The sequence below is a fragment of the Zonotrichia albicollis genome, chromosome 2, assembly GCF_047830755.1.
Source record: "Zonotrichia albicollis isolate bZonAlb1 chromosome 2, bZonAlb1.hap1, whole genome shotgun sequence".
Lineage (NCBI taxonomy): Eukaryota > Metazoa > Chordata > Aves > Passeriformes > Passerellidae > Zonotrichia > Zonotrichia albicollis.
In genome coordinates this window covers 57,913,483-57,931,542 of record NC_133820.1, presented here as the reverse complement: position 1 = coordinate 57,931,542, position 18,060 = coordinate 57,913,483, and the positions used below count along the sequence as shown (strand labels likewise).

General features: G+C 47.5%; 1 protein-coding gene across 1 annotated transcript in view; it reads right to left on the bottom strand.

Moving 5' to 3' along the window:
* Positions 1-18,060, bottom strand: part of FGF9 (fibroblast growth factor 9) — a 51,384-nt gene that overhangs the window by 10,307 nt on the left and 23,017 nt on the right. Inside the window, exons 3-6 of the mRNA XM_074536192.1 lie at positions 17,007-17,667; positions 16,579-16,646; positions 15,818-16,106; positions 9,278-9,381 (exon numbers count right to left, since the gene is read on the bottom strand). Coding sequence (XP_074392293.1) covers positions 9,278-9,381; positions 15,818-16,106; positions 16,579-16,646; positions 17,007-17,667 — 1,122 coding nt within the window. The remainder of the gene's footprint in view (positions 1-9,277; positions 9,382-15,817; positions 16,107-16,578; positions 16,647-17,006; positions 17,668-18,060) is intronic.

The window sequence follows — 18,060 nt, the reverse complement described above, 5'->3', positions numbered from 1 at the left end:
CTGAACCTTTTCACACCCCTGTATCATTGCACAGCCAGCTCCAGAAAGGCTCAGGGCTGCAGTGACAGGGAACTACACAACTGCAAAGAAAAGAATCTGAAGATGTCCCACTCTTGCTTACTGGGTATGATTTGGGTTTGCGATGCAGTTATGCCACTTTAACAACTCCCTGCTGTTGAAAGCATGGTGCTCAACCCATCAACCATCCCACACTGCACCTGATTCTCCCACTGAGCCCCAGTGCTTGCCCAAACAGGCAGCAAGCGAGTTCAGGAAGCTGAACATTCTCCTGTGGCTTTATATCCCTCAACTGATCTCCTGACAGGTCAGATGAGTGCCAGAGTTGGAGCATGGAAGAAAGCAGAAGCATGCAGCACTAGCAGGGAATCAGAACTGCCCTTTCTGGAAGAGGCTTCCTGCAAGGTCACATTGGCTGCCTCCTTAAGCAGCACCTCTAGCCTCCTGTTTTCATGAGAACACAAAATTTCAGACATCTTTAGTTAGGGAAAAGCAAATCATTAAACTAAGGTTTGAGTAGAATCTTACTTTACCAAAGCTTAGATTTTATATATATACATATAAACACATAAACATATGTCTATATATGTATGTATGTATATATACACACAAACATACACACACATACACACACACACGTAATTTATATAGAAGTTACTCTACTGTCCTGTCCCAGGCATGTAGTGAGAATCTAAGCTTGACATAGAATTGCAGACCAAGGCAGGGAGATCACTGAGAGTTTTGTCCCAGAAAAAATTATCTTCAGACACCTAGTGAGCATTTGAAATTAAGTCCCCTGAGGTAGACCATAGACTTGAGGAAGAGTGTAGTATCTATCTCACAGAACACTACTAGTAAGTGTCCCTCTTTTGTGACAGTGTTCAAGTCTATGAAGTTCTGATTTAAAAAAGACTGAAGCCAAAGTTCAAAAACAACCACAAAAGTTGCAGTTTCTCACAAAGCCTTCTCCCATATCACCTGTGTCAAGTGTACTGATCTATCATTTTTTCCTAAACCAGTGCCCACATCTCAAAAGACCTTTTTATTCTATAGATTCCTTTATACCTTGCTGAGCAGGTTGCAGTTCCTGCCTCATTCCGCATGCTGGTGCTTGTGGGGAACACCATTTAACAGTACCCAGCTTTCAGCAAAACTGCCCATCCAAATTCTAAGATTGGTTATCTGCAAGGGTGAAGTAGATGAGGAAACTCAAGTATATGGACTTTTCTCAGATCTATACCCTCCACCCACGAAATTTCCACAGTCACAAAGCTGCTCCTTACTGTACAATGCAGAGAAAGCGTTTATGTCTCATCTATACCTCCCTGCAAAAATCCCTCTGGACAGCTCAAAAACCCATTTCCTCACAGCCTGAATCTTCCTCATTATGCAGCCTAAGCTTTCTTGTGACCCATTCAATCCATTCTTGTACTCTGTTTCAAGGACTTCTTTTTCCTCCCTAGTGTTACATCTCAAAGTACTTACAGAGAGCAAGAGCATACCCTCTCAGCTTTCATTCTCAGGCTAAGTCAGTCAAGATCTTTAGAGTCTATCATTTGATAGTCTTTTCATCCCTCTGATCATCCCAGCATGCCCTTTCTGTACCTGTTTTGGTTTCAATTCATCTTCTTTAACACAGTGACAAACTGCATTTTGCATTTAGACTGGATCCTCCTAGTGTTGTATGGAGTCGCACTGATAGAGCTCTCCTCGTGCATAAATATTTTAGGCACAAAGACCATTCTGTGAGGTTGCCTCCTCTGCTGAAAATACTTCCCAGCTTTGCAAAAATTTCAATAACACACCACTACCTTTTTATGACAAGATGTTTAATGTCCCTAATAAAACCAGGGAATAAAATCAGTCCAGGGACCAATCCATAAAAACTCCACTAATAGCTTCACCCCAGTCTAAAACCTTTCAGCACTCCCCATTGCTGTCTTCTCTTCAGAGTTTTCACCATCTATCATGCAAGTCTTCTAATAACACTCATTCTACCCACTGTAACAAACATTCTCTTTTGCAGGTCATACCTAACACAGCCCTGAAGATTATCACTATTTTCCATTTCTAGAAAAAGATATTCCTACCAAAAATAAAATACCATGCTTGCCTGAAACTATTTATCCTGCTTCAGTAAACTCATCATGCATGTACTTGCTCTACTCTTCCATTTAAAAGGATGTTCCTGATGTCCCAAGTGCATCCCAAGCCAGACTGACAGCCCTGCAGCCAAACACAAACCACACAGCCCCAGGTACACACACTCAAGGATGGAAATTGCCTCAGAGGGAATCAAACACTCCCTCACCCAGGGCCTGCTCCCACCTTTGTGCTGCACCTTCCAGTGACCTGGAAGGGAGCCACTGTGGCTGAAGCCCTTTTGCTTGGCCAGATTTGTTTTCCAGTTTCGTGCTTCAATTCCCCAGGCAGCAAAGAAACACTTGTGCCAGCAAAAGGGAGGGGATGGATGGTTGGAGGGAAAATCGCCACTTCTTTCAGTAGCAGTATTGGCTGCCCCTACTGCCTTTGTTCATCCCACAGCAGGGAGCTCCCCAGACACCTTACCACCCAAAGGATTTTGTCAGAAACAGGGCTAGCCCAGTTAGCATCCACATCCAAACTGTATTGCATTTACACTCCCTCCTGAATACATCATGTTGGTAAAGACTTCTGTTCCCTTTCCAGGCATATAGCTTAAAAACTTTTCACCTTATAAAAAGTTAAGTACACATTTCAGGGCCCAAATCAGCTTTACTGCATCAATTTCCATTTCATGCCCATGCTTCTACATCTCTAAGACACAATCTTTTCTGCAACCTGCTGCTCTCCCATTCTCTGCAGACCCTCTGCCAAGCCCTCACAACTTTCAAATCCTTACATGCAGTTTCACCCTTGCTGGGATACCACTTCCACAGGATTTCTGCATGTCTGACAAAGTTTCAGATTTCCTTAACTTTCAGAGCCATAATCACTTTTTTGAACTGGGCCTCTTCAGGGTTTGCCCATCAAGTTAACTACAGGCCTGCTTCTTGCAGTCTCCTGCTTAAAGCAGATTTACCAGGGAGACACGAGTCGCTGTCGTCAGTAAAAGACACCACCGGGTTTTTGATCATGGGAGTGCCAGGTTTTCCTGAGCAAAGCTGCTCGTGCAGAAAGCCTGAACACTCCTTACAAGCCCGCTGCCATAGGAATCACCCTTTGTCTCTCCATTTATACCATTTACCAGAAGCCACTTTATCATTGTAAATAATAATACTAACACAAGCAGAAGGGCGTTAAACCAGGTGCCACAGCCATTATCCCTCCTGGGATTTGACCACTCTCAGCCTAGAAGTCTCTGCCTTCACTCAAGGAAATTGCTTTTAATTCTCCTTCCAAAAATTGTGCACTGAGACTGTTCTGTTTCCACGCTCACGCCAACTGTGGTACCTGGACACTGAGAACAGATAATTCAGATTATTATTTTTTAAAAAATCAATCTGAAGCACATGGAATCATTTTAGATCGGAGGTATTTAAAAGGAAAGTGTGATGGTACTGGAGGGTAAATTATTTATTTATCCAGTTCTTAAACACCTGTAGTAATTATATACCTGGCCCAAATGCTGTTACCAACATGCACTTTCAACCTGCTTTTTTCTTCGTGTTGTTTCCGTGCACCTTGACCTACCATTTGAAGGGCTGAACAATTCCCTTCCTTTATTTGCACAGGAACATAAAAGATATTTTTAGAATGCAGCCAAAGAAATCCTTGCCTACACCAGGCAATTTTCAGTAAACTATGACAAATTGTCCTTTTTTTATCAGAAAAATTTCTGTTCACCAGTCTTTGTAGCTTCACAGCCCTTCCAGGACTGTGGGGACCCAAACAAAAGCATAAAACACTGCAGGTGCAGCCCTGCTGGGACAATAAAGAGGCATATCGTCACCTCCCTGCACACTTACTGGGAAAACATGTTTCTTCAAGGACAGTACTCTCCCTCTCTCTCCTCCTTCTCCACCCTCTCCCCAGTGTTTCAGGAGCAAAAGGCTAGTTTAGTCTCCCAGATCAGGCTTCCAGTTCACTTTTTGAAGGACAGCAATTTATGACCCTGTTAAAAGCGTTCCTACATCTCACCTTGCAGCACACACCCCGTAAGTCTGCAGGCCAGAGGTGTGGAGCTTCCCTCCCTGGCTCCTGATCTGAGCTCTTCAGCTGCTCTGTGAGTAAATGAAGCTCTGTATGCTGCCCTGAGCTCTCCTTCCAAGCACTCTTCCCCCCTTCATCAACAACTACTACATCTCCACTCCTGCCTTCCTCTCCCCACCTGCACAGCTTTCCTGGTAGCTGCTCCAGATCTTGCAGCTACCAAAATTCCTCCTGAGCACCAACCTGAGCTGTCTTTTGCCACCTGCCAAGGGCACAAGGAGCAGTGGAGGCACCAGCATTTCACAGAATGGTTTGGGTTGAAAAGGACTTTTAAATCTCACTTAGTCTAACCCCCCTGCAAGGCACATCTTCAACTACAGGGTGCTCAGAGCCTGGTCCAACCTGACTTTGAATGTTTTCAGCAATGGGGCATCTACAGTGTCTCTTGGCAACCTGTTCCTGTGCCTCACTACACCCACCACCAAAAACAAATTTATTTATATTCAGTCTGAGAAGAGGAATGGGGCAGGTGCATGTCTGTGGGAGATCAGTGAGGTGGGCATGGCAGCAGTCAGATGCAGCATAGCTCTCTGCTGCAGAAAAGCCCAGGACAGCCAGGGCAGCTGAGGCAAGGGTGTCCCCATGTTCCTGCTTGGTCTGTGCTTGAGGTAGCACAAAACTCCCTCAGAGGACAGCCTGCAGTGGGAATATTCATTTTTGCTAGGTTTTCAAATTAGTATTTGACCATATAATGACTGGCATGACATAAACTCAGCAATGTCCCTTGCCAAAGTGATGGGAGCACCTCTAAATACTGCTGTATAAAGGATGGAAATACTGCAAACAATTTAAATGATTAACACAGTTACTATTACACAGGCTGGAAGAAAATTAGAGAGTGATTCACAATGTAATAGTTATAATATCTGCTAGTATTCCCAAGGGCAGCATGATAATGGGGAAAGCCTACAAAAGCATGAAGGTTGTGCGATCAGATCAGGAAGACCTCCCTCCCTCCGTGGCATGGCCCTGAGGAACACAGCTCACACACATTTGCTAATGTCCTTGCCAGACATGTTGGTAAAAGCTGTTTCGCACTTGGGAAAGAAAAGGTCTTCGTTCTTGTCTTAACTCCCTTTGGGTCCTATCTGTAGTTTGCATTTTCCTCCTTTCCAGCGGCAAGCACAGTAGCTGCTGTGAAACATGATGAGTCATAGCTGCAGGCTGCCAGGGAAAGGCAAGGTAAAGGGAAAGCAGGGACAGATGAGGCAGGAGGGAAAGCTGCTGTCACCAACCAGGCTCAGAGACATTGTTAGGTAGCTACCAATGGTTCCCCTGCAGCACCATGTGCATTTTCAGCTTTCCCTGGCCAAATCCATGGTATGAGGAAGAATTTGAGAACAGCCACGTTATGTTACACATCTGCCTGAAAGCAGCATGAGAGACACTGTGCTCTTCTGACCAGAAAATGCAGCAGGAACTGACCCCTGTGAGAGTGGGGAGGTGGGAAGAGCTTGTCAAGCAGCTAATCCATGAGGAAAGCAGAACTTTGAAAAGGCCAAGAGGGATGTGACTGGATCAAGATATGCTGAAACTGCCTCTTCTGTTGTCTTTCATAAAAACTGGCAGCAATCACCCATCCTGGCTGCTGTGCTTGGCCATATGTCCCATCTCCAGTGGCACCACAATTATGCTGGGAAAAAATCTTCCTGTGTCAAATGTTTCAAATACAAATATAGAAGGATAGAGGTCTTTTAGGTCACTGATTTGGTTCATGCCTAATGTATTTTTCATGCAGTAATTAGAATATAAATGTGATAGTGTCAGACACAGGGCATGTACTCCAATAGTGTTGAGTACTGAATGCTGCACAAGCTGTGAATCTGAGCACCTACTTAGATCCCCAATGCTGATGAAGAACAAGACCAAGCATTTCTTAGGCTACTGCTCAGTTGTGTGTGGGTTTCCCATCTTAGGAAACACAGCCACAGTGTCTTAAATGTACCTGCTAGGTGACAAAGCTGATGCTGCTCACAGCCCTTAGGGAATAAACCAAGACAGAGGGATACACCTCACAGCACAGCAGCACAAGGACAACTTACTGGTGCTACAGAGCAGTTCAGCTGAAGAGATTGGTCTGCTTAATGCAGGTGAAAAACTGATTTAACTTTTTCACAGTCTACCACACATCAGTCTCAAAACTAATTTCTTTTAATCTGATCTTCTACTTTGCCAGAGAGATAATTCTGTACTGGATTGTGACTTGCTTCTGGTTCAAGCAGCAAATTCATACCCATCAGAGAACTTCACTTTCAATTAATTGCATTTTTTTACCAAAACCAAAAGCAAAACACTGTCACTTTAAAATGTCCAGCCAATTCTACACAAAACTCTGCTCTGAGGCCTGCTTATCTCAGTGTTTCTAAGGGAGCTGACAGTTGCTGAAATATAGGCCCGAGGATTGCTAGTGTTGACAAGGCTTTAAAGCATCATCACACTGAGTAGCCATTAGAGGTTATATTTCATTGGAAGTAATGTAATTCAATTACCATCACTCTTTCGTATGTCCCATCTCTGGAGGCTGACAATAAGCCCTATCATCCATCAGATTTTAACCTGAACTTTGCATTCTAGCCTCAGACATTGCCAGTTCTCCATTATGAATGGCTTCATATTTTTAGTGTCATTTCTTAGGAAAAAGAGGTTATCCAATTATACTGTACATCCATTTGCCTGCTTGTCTCTCCTTAGCTTGTCAACCAGTTTCAATTAGGAGGCAAAGGTCTTCAAGAAAATTAAGTTCCTATCAGTTTTGCAACTAATCAGAGCCAAAGTAAAGAAGAGAAATTATTTGCACATCCCACTTCGGAGTGGTGAGCTATGTAATTCCTGCAAACTGACGGTCTGGTGAGCGTGGACAGCTAACACTGTCCCTTTCTCCATACAAGAAACACAAAAGGCTAGGGAATTTATGCTACTGCAGGGACAGAATGTCAGAGAAACACATGCCTTGTACTGTGGGACACAGCTCCTTAGGAAAGCAGGCTCCTTTAGAACTGCTGTTCATGGAACAACTATTTTATAAATGCAGTGAGCTTACTAATATGCAAAGAATTTCTTGTGTATATTTCTTCAGCAAAGATTGTCTTGACTAATTCACTCTGACAGCCAAACATATTGCAAATACAAAACATAAATTGCACAGGAAAGTTATGTAACGTTTGCTTTCCCAAGTCTATGCATTTAAGCTCTATCAATAACCACATTTCCTGTCTCAGAATATCTGAAATGCAGAGTAACTGATTCACTATGTTTATATGTTGAAACAATTACTCTCACTGATGACTATCAACATTACTGATTCATATTACTGTTGTTGTTCTGCCTTTTTGCTGCCTAACTGAACCTGATGTACTCATGTACTTTGCTAGTTCTTTATCACATTCATCAGCTGCACAAGGACTATGACTTATGACAACTTGCTCCTCACAGGCAACTGGTTTACATCTGTCATGGCATCAATTCCTTTTCTCACTCCCCCTCCATCCTTCCAAACTTTACCTGCTCCATATTGACATTTATGCTAAATTCAGTTTCTTTGGCCTTTCCCGCTCACTGGCTCTCCCCACCTCTGCATCTCCCCTTCTCCCATGTCCACTCATCCTCCATCCCAGCCTTGCCCCTCATTTTACCACCTCTTTTTCTGCCTCCCACATACACTGTCATTATCTGCATCTGCCGGCTTCCTCACCTAGCTTGCTCCTTGTTGAGAAGATAATCCTCCTCATCTCTCTCACACCAAATTTTGCTAGAAAGAGATAAGTGAACCTGGACACGCTTATGGAAACACTGCTGCTGGACTTTCCCAGTTTCACTTGCTCACACTTCTACATGGATAACGTACATGGAAGTTGGACTTCCCTCTTATTCCTTCTGTTTTCACCTGCACATTCACAGCCATCATCTCATGTTTTCTCCTACTCTCACTGCCATCCCCACCCTTCTCCCTGTTACTGCTACTCCCCTGTGACACAGGTGTCTTCAATTACATTCAAAGCCCTTCTCTATCACTTTAACTTCTTTTTGAGTGCTTCTCTTCAACATTTACACTACATTACAATGGATCATTGTACCCTTCTCCTCTGCTTCTAATGAACTTCTGTGAATACACAGCTTCACTTCGTTTCAGATATTCACTTTTGCCTCAGATATTCACTTACCCTTCAATCCTGCCACCCTTTTCCTCAAATACAACCGCTTGTAAGCTTTGGAGGTTGATATTTTACTGCTAGAAGAGCTTGCCTTCTACCATCTGGGGAATTATCTGCCAAATTCCAGATGAACCTGCCCACGATCTACCCAGGGTATGAAGCCGGTTGTACATCAGATGCCTCCAATAGTCCCAGGTAAGAGCCACGTCATACCAACACACACGCACACACACACACACACACACACACACTGCTCTGCTGGAAAACAGCCCATGCTGCCAAGAACAGTCACCCATCAGCTGCAGGTAGGCTGGCAAACTCCCACATCTGAAATACCAAGTTTTACTCCTCCCTCACACCTGTTACTCACTCCTGCTGCCGTCCCTCAGGGAGCACCAACGAAACTTTCAGGACAAGATCACCAAGCCTCCTGCCCTCATTCCTATACTTTTTATAACTTCTGTCATACTCTTGTTTCTCATTCTCTCATCCACATATGCCACCCTTTTCCTCCCCCTCTACCTTATTTTGTCAATTCCTAGAAAGCTCTCTGCCTACACACAAAAGGACTCTGCTTTGTCTGGATTTAGGTTTCCACTGACAGGAGACATTTACAAATCTTAGAGTACATCCTTTAGTCTTCAGTGACCAGCTCTGGCCATCAGTCTCTATTGTTTGTATCTAAATTGCCATTCATCTGCATTATTACTCATTCCTGATTTTGTCACCTTTTCCCTCTCCCACATTCATTATGTCACCCACGGGGTCTTGTTTTGAATTAGATTGCAAGATATTCAGAGCAGAAAGAGTGCTCATACAGCACACACACATAGTCCAATGGGAGCTTGTACGAGCTAGCCAGTGCTTCCCCCACAGAATGTAAGGATTAAAACTGCACAAGGCTAGCAGGAACTCACCGAGCCATACAGTTCTCCTTTCTCATTCATTCCAAGGTAAAGTCCACTGTCGACTCCTCGGATGCTGACCAAGCCCACTGCTATACTGATAAATTCCAGTATACCTATGAAATGAAGGAAAAAACAAACAATGTATGAATTGTTCCTACTGAAAGAATTTTTTTCCCCAGATATGACTTATCCCTGAGTGTCAAGCAGCTATTTTCAAGGCTTTTTTCCCATTTTTTGAGTTGTTTGGAAGATGAGGACAAAATTAATATACAATACTTCAAGTACTTTGGGTCTTTGTTAGAATGATGCACTGCAGACAGCATTAATGTATCAAATTTAGAGATTGCCCCAATCTTTCTCATCATTCCTAAACACGTATCTTAAGCTCAGTTATTCTGATTTGCACAACAGATAATATATTCAGAGAAAAAAAAAGTTTTTAGATTGCCAAAATTAGCAGGAATGAGGAACCTATGAAACTTGTCTTGCAAAATAATTTCTGAAAAAATATGCATTTTAATTGGAATTGTGAAATAAAGCAATGTTACACATGGAACCAAAAGATCTCTTTTCAGACATCAATGAATCAGAAATACAGGGAAAGATTTACTCACAGTATGATCTTCCAGAGGCTTGAGAAATGAAAATCCTTAGTATAGTCCAGTGTCATGCATTTCTGTTTAGATAGTAACCATTCTCTCTGGTGTGTTATCATTTACTCATCTAAAATTCAGACATTAAAACATCCTACACCTAAGTGTAACAGTGTGTACGTGATTAAGTTTTCCCATGCAAATACCAGCAACCTTACACCGACATTTGTTCACTTAGAAATAAGAATACCTTGCAGAGAAGCACTGCTTTTGCAAAGCTCCAAGGTTCAGCACCCATGTGCACAGTACACGTATCTGTATCAAGTATTGGCTCATCTGGATCTGAGGGTTTGGGGATTTTCTAGCAGCCTTGCCTGCAAATTGCTTACCTCTTCAGTGAGGATGCTACTGAAAATCTGGCATAAGCCTAGTAATCCTGTGTTAAAAAGTGGAAACTTCTTCCTCTTTGGGAGTGCTTCCTGTGTAATGGTCTCACAGGAAGTTATCCAGCAACGTTCAGAAGCATGCTGCTGTGTTATGCTACTTTCTGAGTCACAAAATAAGGTGTGTCCTGCACAGAGTAGCATTTTCAATACATTATGTGAATTTTCATGTCTAAGTACACTGCATAACTATTTTTAAAGCTTATTGGAAATTATATGTATATGAAATAATGAAATAACAGTATAGTGTGTGTTGAGCCTCACATGGCCAATAAAAAGGCACTTTTGTGGCTTTTTTTAACAATTAATTTGACATCTCTTACAAAATAGTTGTGCACTAATCAATAGCAGGCATGAATTGCAGAGATTGAACATAGCACAAGTTGAAACCAATAGGGAAAATTTATAGCCAAGCTAATGTAAAGATGAAAAGTATTCCCTGTAAGGGAGTATTGATCATTACCTTATATATTATTCAGCACTACAAACACCACAGTATTATTGTTTTGATAACCCTTTTTTAAGGCCTGGTCATTTTAAATTATTCTCTACATATGCACAAATAAAAAATACTGGGAGGAAATATTTTGCCACTATGTAATTATTTAAGTAATATAAAGTGGCAGCACACCTTTTGTCTGGTATATGTAGTGTCTTAGATACAATTGATCCATTGAAACAATTTTAAAATTCCCATTATATCTGGACATGCAATACTTTCAGATTTCTTACTAAGGCTTTTTCTCTAAAGCTTTTACCAAAATATCATATTACTTGATACATGTTACCAAGCAATTTTAACTGAGTTTAAATCTTACATTAAGTGTGTATTAGACACTACTATAGCTAAGTTAGTGAGTCTGGCATTTTTCATATCAGTCCAAATGTAGTCTTTAATTGCTGTCATCATTTCAAATATTTGAATGCATGCTGCTTTCTGCACCAAAAGAACAAAAAAGGCACTGTCACATCCTATCGTAAGTGCAGAAAATTAATTTAAGGGTTGGCAAAGAGCATGCACATATTTGAGATCAGAATAGAGACTTCTTCATTTGAAATACTCAAAAGCCTACTCACAGCAAGTTTTATGTGCCATATTAAGTCCTTCAAGAGATTATCTGGGGCCAAGCATCCATTCTTACAGAAGTCTTGTCAGCTAAAGGATTGCATTTGTCCCACAGTTCTGTGCATATTTTCACTGTATAGTGTCTATAATATACAGATAGTACTTAGGGCCTGAACTAGATATTAAAATAGACAATCCTCTTCAAAATGAGGCTGTATCAAATGAAAATCAGGACAACTCCAAACTTTGAAAGCTAGGGCCCTATTTATAGCTAAAAAATGTGGAAAGGAAGAGAAGTAGAGAGGAAATAAGTCAGCACATGGGGCGCTGAATTTCTTCTCACTGTATTGAACTGGTTTTATTAAGGAAAATGCTCAACGATCCATTTCTTCACAAGGATAGGATGAAAGTTTCAGGGAAGTTATTTATTTCCTACATGCCCACATCAGCCCTTCACACACCTTCTTCTACATGATCCAGCTCAGACCATGCTGAATGGTGCAGGACTGCAGCCTGACATAAATGCTGGTCCTGCTCTCCTGACACACTCACAGGTGAGAGGAGGTGTGTTGTTCACTAAAGCAAAATTTTAATTTGCATCTGTCTTAGCTTTGGTTAAAAGCAGGCCTACAGAAGCATTTTCCTTAGCATGTTCATTTTAGGCAATGAACACCTCTGTAACCGCACAGTTTTATGTTGTTGATGGTTTGCCCTTTGCCCATTTTTGTCTCTGGCTTTCTTTGTATCAATGGAGTGGAGCAGTTCTGCTTTCCCTTAGCAGTGCAGCAGACCATCTATGACAACGAAGACAGTGAGCAAATATCTCTGCCAGCCCCCTCTTTGTACGGCTTCCAGGGGAAGGGGAGCGCAGGGGGAGCGCGGGGGGACCCTCCGGCCTGTTCTCTCCTCGGGCAGCGGGGCGAGGGGAGCGGAGCCCCTCGTGTCTCAGAAGCCGCCGGGAGGTCAGCGCGGAGATGGGGCGAGGGAAGGAGCTCCCCCTGCGCCCCCCTGCCCCCGGCGCCGCCCTCTCGGCCTCCCGCCCTCCGGCCGCGGCTGCGGAGCGGGGCTGCGCGGGGCTGAGCGCTCCGCCGGGATGCGTCCCGCCTGTCGCAGCTGTCACCACCCCGCCCGCTCCCCCACATGATGCCAATTAAAAGACGGGAGCGCAGACAGACACGGCACCCCCAGGCAGCAGGGCCCTGCTTCAGTTTCAGGCTCTCACAGCGCCCCTGCCCGCCCCCCATCCCCTCCCCTCCGCAACGCTCAATAGCGGAGGAGACTGTCGGGCCTGCTCGGCGCCTTTCCCTCCGCCTAAAACCTGGCCCACGATTCCCAGTGCCGGGGGCCAGCGCCTTCCCCGTACGCATCACCTTCCCCCCGCCCCGCCCCGCCCCGCCCCGCCCCGGCCTGCTGGCTTTCCCCGGAGACAGCGCTGGGGGCAGGCTCGCCCACCGCGCCCCGCACGGAGGGGCGGCAGCGCAGGGACCCCCGGCCGGAGCCGCCCCCGCGCCCGCCCGGCGCTCAGCCCGCCCCGCCAGCCCAGCGCCGAGCAGGCAGGGCGGGCCGGGCAGGCGGAGGGCGGGCGGCTGCGCGGCTCCCGCAGATGATGAACGCAGCGGTTCCTTGTAGCAGCAGGTCCCGGGGAGCGGAGGTCACCTGCTGACAAGCTTTTTTTTTTTTCCTTTTCCTGCATGCTCCTATTTTTTTAGTGCTGTGCATGCAGTACTTGTGCTGACGCACAGAGACACGCCTCTCCGCTGTTAAAGAGTTCCTGAATTTACAATGACTCTACTGTCTAGCCAATGCCCTACACTAAAGGAGACTGCATCAAAAAAATTTCTTTTGTGACCCGGGAGAGATAAGGCTTTGATCACCTGAGATCACATTACGGGGGGGACCCAGCCGGGTTCTCCCGGGGAGCTTTTCTTTTAGAGATGGACATCTTGCTGCAGGAATTGCGAAATGCCAGGGCTCCCAGAACCGGGCGAGTATAGACACACAATATGGCTCGGTTCATTGTATGCAATAGGCACACATCCAACATAGCATCACAAAAGAATTACTCTTATCTGATGTCTCTCCAGAGGTGTGTGCGGGGAGGGGGATTCCCACAGGGCAGAGCCCAGAGAGGAGTTTACGCGCAGCCCCCGGGGTTTTCTCTTTGTCCTCCTTATTCCTGGAGAAAAACTTCCTTCTGACGCGCACCCCCGCATCCACACACGCGCACGCAGGTTTCCCGCACACGCTCGCAGGAAACCACGTGAGCCCGCTCTCCCCAGGGCATCTCCCGAGATGGGATGCACACCTCCCCAGGATCATCAGAAGATTTCAAAATCACCCAAACTCAAATAGCACCAGCTATTCTGTGACCTTCTGGCAAACACAACAGCAATGTCACGGCACCGATACAAAAGTACCTTCCCGCAAAGAAGCCGGGAGCCCCTAGGCATCCCACGGGTTTGCCGTGCCCGGTCTTCCCAGCCCCGGAGCGAGCAGGGGCATCACCGGCGCGCTACATGGGGAAAAGAGTTACCAGGGAAGCGCGTCCCGGTGGGGGGAAGAGAGAGATCAAACCGACAAGGATAAAAAAAAAAAAATCTATTTAAAGCCAAGGCGCTGCAAGGGGTGGAAGAACTGCCCCTCGGAATTGTCAGCTTCCTACAACTGCGGCTGGAAAGCCATTTTTAAAAATAGACGCCACGAATAATGTGGTCACGGCCGCCTTGAGAAGGGAGCAGCTGGCGGCCCTCCTCCGGGGGCGGCGGGGCCCCGCGGGCGGCCAGCCCCCCGCCGCCGCGGCTGCCGGTGCGCGCAGCGCCCTACACCTGCTGCGGCCCCGCTCCGCTCCGCACCGCCCCGAGCCCGCCGCCCCGAGCCCGCAGCGCAGCGGGCACGGGGAACCTGCGGCAGCCACGCGCGGCGCCTGCCCGTGCCAAGGAAAACGCCTGGCTGCAACACACCCCCGCCCCCCCGCCCCGCTCCCCTCACTACGCGTCTGCCTGAAACACTTTCCGCACTTTTGCTCGCCAGGAAGCGTGGATGTTGCGCCCCCGGGAGAGCCGCGAGGCTGCCCCCACCCCGCACCCAGCCCCGGAGACCGCGGGCGGGCGGCGTGGGAGGGAGGAAGAGCCTGTAAGCAGCGTGAGAGTGTCAGGGAGCAGCGGATGGAGGGGGATGGAGGATGAACCTGCGACCATGCGAGAGCCTCAGTCCTCTCCTCCCCCGTCCCTCCCTCTCCGCTTCCCTTATGAGCCCTTTGGAGATCATCTCCTTCAACATCGGCATTATCTAAATAGCTTCACAAAGCAATAAAGTGCAGCTTAGATATCGTTCAACATCTGGCATTAAAATACAAGGAGAGAAAAAAAATCAACACAGGACTTTGTTTTTATGACCGAATTTAAGTGTTGTCAGGTTGGTTCACTCACAAGTTAACTCCTTCCAACAGCTGGGAGCGTGGCGAGCTAACCTGGCATATTTTCCGCACCCCTCCTTAAAAAAAACCCCAAAGTATCAGCTCAGCCAGGCTGTTTTAGTCACTTTCATACATTCAATCTGCCGGGCCTTTAACAGACTCCCTGGCAGCCGAAAAGCTCCAGGCCCACTGGACTCGCGTGTGCGTGTGCGTGTGCGTGTGCATGTGTGCGTGTGTGCGTGCACAGGCTCTCCGGAGCGGCCGGGGCCAGCAGCCCTCCAGCCCTCGCTGCAGAGTCACAAACAGTGTCCCCTGGAAAGGCAACCGAGGGAATGCTCTTTTCAAATTCGCTGTGACACGCCACACAGCTCGAGAAAGGCAGGTTTTGGCGCAGGATTCCCGGCTGGCTCCGGACCCCACCTGCGCTCCCTCTTTCCCGGGGCGCCTGTCACCGGCACTGCCGCACGGCTGCGGGTGCGGGCTCGGCCGGGCGGAGAGCCTGGCTGCGGGCGCGCTGCCGCTAAATCCTCGCCGAGCAGCGAACCAGACAGGCTGTGCAATTCGGGCAGTTACTAGGGCAGGTAATCGGCAGAGAAAACGAAAGAAAAGCCCTCGTCAATTTGCGTATAGGACGAGAGCCACTCCCTCCAGGAAACTCGGTGAATTTTAAATTGTGGTGGTTAATGATTAAAAACCCTTTAAACTCGCGAAATCAAATCATTCAGCAGAAACGTCCCGAGCAAAAATTCCACCACTGCCACCACCACCTCCCAGTACGCGTCTGCTCTTAAGCAGAACTTGGGGCTACACAAACATCGCTACCGAGCACCCGGCAAGGGCTCCTGCTCCGCCGCGGCGATGCCGCTCGTGTACATCTGCACCCCCGGACACATTCATTTTTCCCCTCGGCGGATCAGCCATCAACACAAACCCCCCTTCCCGCCCGCCTCGCACCCCCCACCGTCCCCCCGCCCGCAGTTCTGCCCCATTATTTCATCACATGACCACTAAAGGGTTAAGGAAAATACCTACCAAATCTGCTGTGGTCTTGCCTGGTTCCCTGGATAGTACCATTGGGGAAGATTTCTAAATGAAATCCAGTCCTGCAGTATAGCTGCCTCCGCCTGAGGATCCCCTTTAAATGGTCCAAGTCCGTGACCGCAGGCCCCCTGGGTAGCCCACCTGCCTCAGACTGACCCAGGTGGTCACTTAACAAAACCGGACTATCCACCGGCAAAACGGGCACATTCCCAAAGGGTACTGCATCCTGCACACCGAAATAGTTCCCAACTTCACCTAAGGGAGCCATCAGAAGATTCTGCTTTTAGAGAATGAGAATAAACAATAATGATGGTGCCAAACCCAGGAGATATAAGATTAGGTATATTCCACTCCTCTCCCCTCCCTAGCGCAGTTACAGAGAAAATGTTCTTTCTTCAATCCATTAAATGCATAAATAAAAGTAATATTCTGTTTTGACTGGTACAGGTTCAAGGTCAAACCAGTTAGTCTAAGAAACCACCACTTTATACTCACACACTGACATATTTATAAACATATAGATGTGTATATCTATATAAATGCATATATCCCCAGCTCTTAGCAAGCAATACGGTCTTCAGCCCATCCAACTGTAATAAAGAAAAAAATCCGTAGTTTCTCCATTTGGTTTAAGATAAGAATGACCATAGCAACTTAAATACCTAGGCGTTATAGGGATTTTTTTTTTAAGATGCACAGGCTACGTCAGGATTTATGGATTCTGACTCCAGAAAGGCATGCGCTGTTTTTACTCTATAACAGACTGCATACATCAGCATGAATCCTGCAAAGGGGGAGGGGGGAAATCTCACGTTGTTGGCTGAGATAAATCCAAAAAAAAAATGGAAAAAAGAAAAAGGAAAAAAAAACTTTTGACGTCCAAATCTATTATCCAGAATTCTCAGGAGGCTCAGCAGATGTCCACTGGTTTAGGATTATTGACGATCCACAAGCAAAGCAGCAACATACAAGTGCTTGTGTCTTTCTTGGCTGGCTCGAAACAGGTGTTGCTTCTGCAGGGCTCCCTGTGAAATGTTGTACTCCAGCACTGAGCTGCAGCTCTTGACTGTGGATCTCCATCCAGCACGCAGAGTGGCGCAGGAAGAGGCATTGGGCTGGGTTTAAGGTAGTCCTGATTGCTGCTGGAAGGATTCTCCGAGGTCCTAGCGCTCAGCCCTACCTGCTGCAATACCGAGCCGCTTCCAGCGCTCGGCACGGCGCGGAGCGGCTCTTGCTGCTCTGCGGCAGCACGGCGCTCGCCGGCAAATAAATAAATAAGTGGGCGAAACTTTGGGGGAGGAATAAAGCGACGCGATGCTAAATATACCGCGCCCGCCCGCTGCGGGAAGCGGGCTCCTCGGGAGATGCCCGCATAGCCCGAGTCCCCGCTGACATTGGCGGGGGGAGCGGGGCGGGCAGCGCCCTGCCCGCCCAGCCCCAGCTCGGCCCGGGGCCCGGCCCCGCCGCAGGGGAGGCGGAGGCGAGCCCGCCCCGCACCGCTCCGCAGCCCGGCCCCGGCCCGCTCTGCCGCAGGTAACCGGGCTGCCGCTGTCCCAAGCGGGCTTCAAACTCAGCTCCGGCGGGCGAACCGGCGGGCCGCGGGAACTCGGGGAGCCGGGGCGGGTGGTGCGGGTCGGTATTGCCCACGCCGCAGTTTTTGCCTTCTCCGCTCTGGCCCCCCGCCCCGGCAGTGCGCAGCCCTCCCGCTCTGCCCCTGCGCGGCCGGGGGCAGCTTCGGGGATGCCGCGGGCGGTGTGGGAAGCGCCGGGGCCCCGCCGCCGCCCGGGACGCCCCGCGGGCCACCCGTGGCTCCTAGCTCGGCCCCAGTGTGTAAGAGCGCCCTGGAGAGAAGGGAGAAGCGAGTAGGAGGTGGTATGGGGGGAGATAGGGGGGCAGTGCGAAATATGTGTTCTCCTTGCCCCCAATCCCTCCCCCGCCTCCCAAAATGAAGTTATTTAAAACTGTCGGGAGAGACTCGGCAAGTGGAGAGAGGGTTTCTCTTTCTTCTTACGATGCCCAGAATTGGTGTTATTGTGGTTTTGCCCTTCGAAAAGAGCTGTGTGAATCAGCAAAGGGCCAGAAGGTCTCCTGCATTTGCAAAAGCGTTCTTGAGCAGAGCTCAAGGACTGGGCACGATGCGGAGCCTAGCAAGGGGGAGAGGACACTCCGGCAAACCCTTGAACTGAGCACAAAACCTAAAGACAGGCTCATTTGGGAATGGTGGGGGGTGAGAG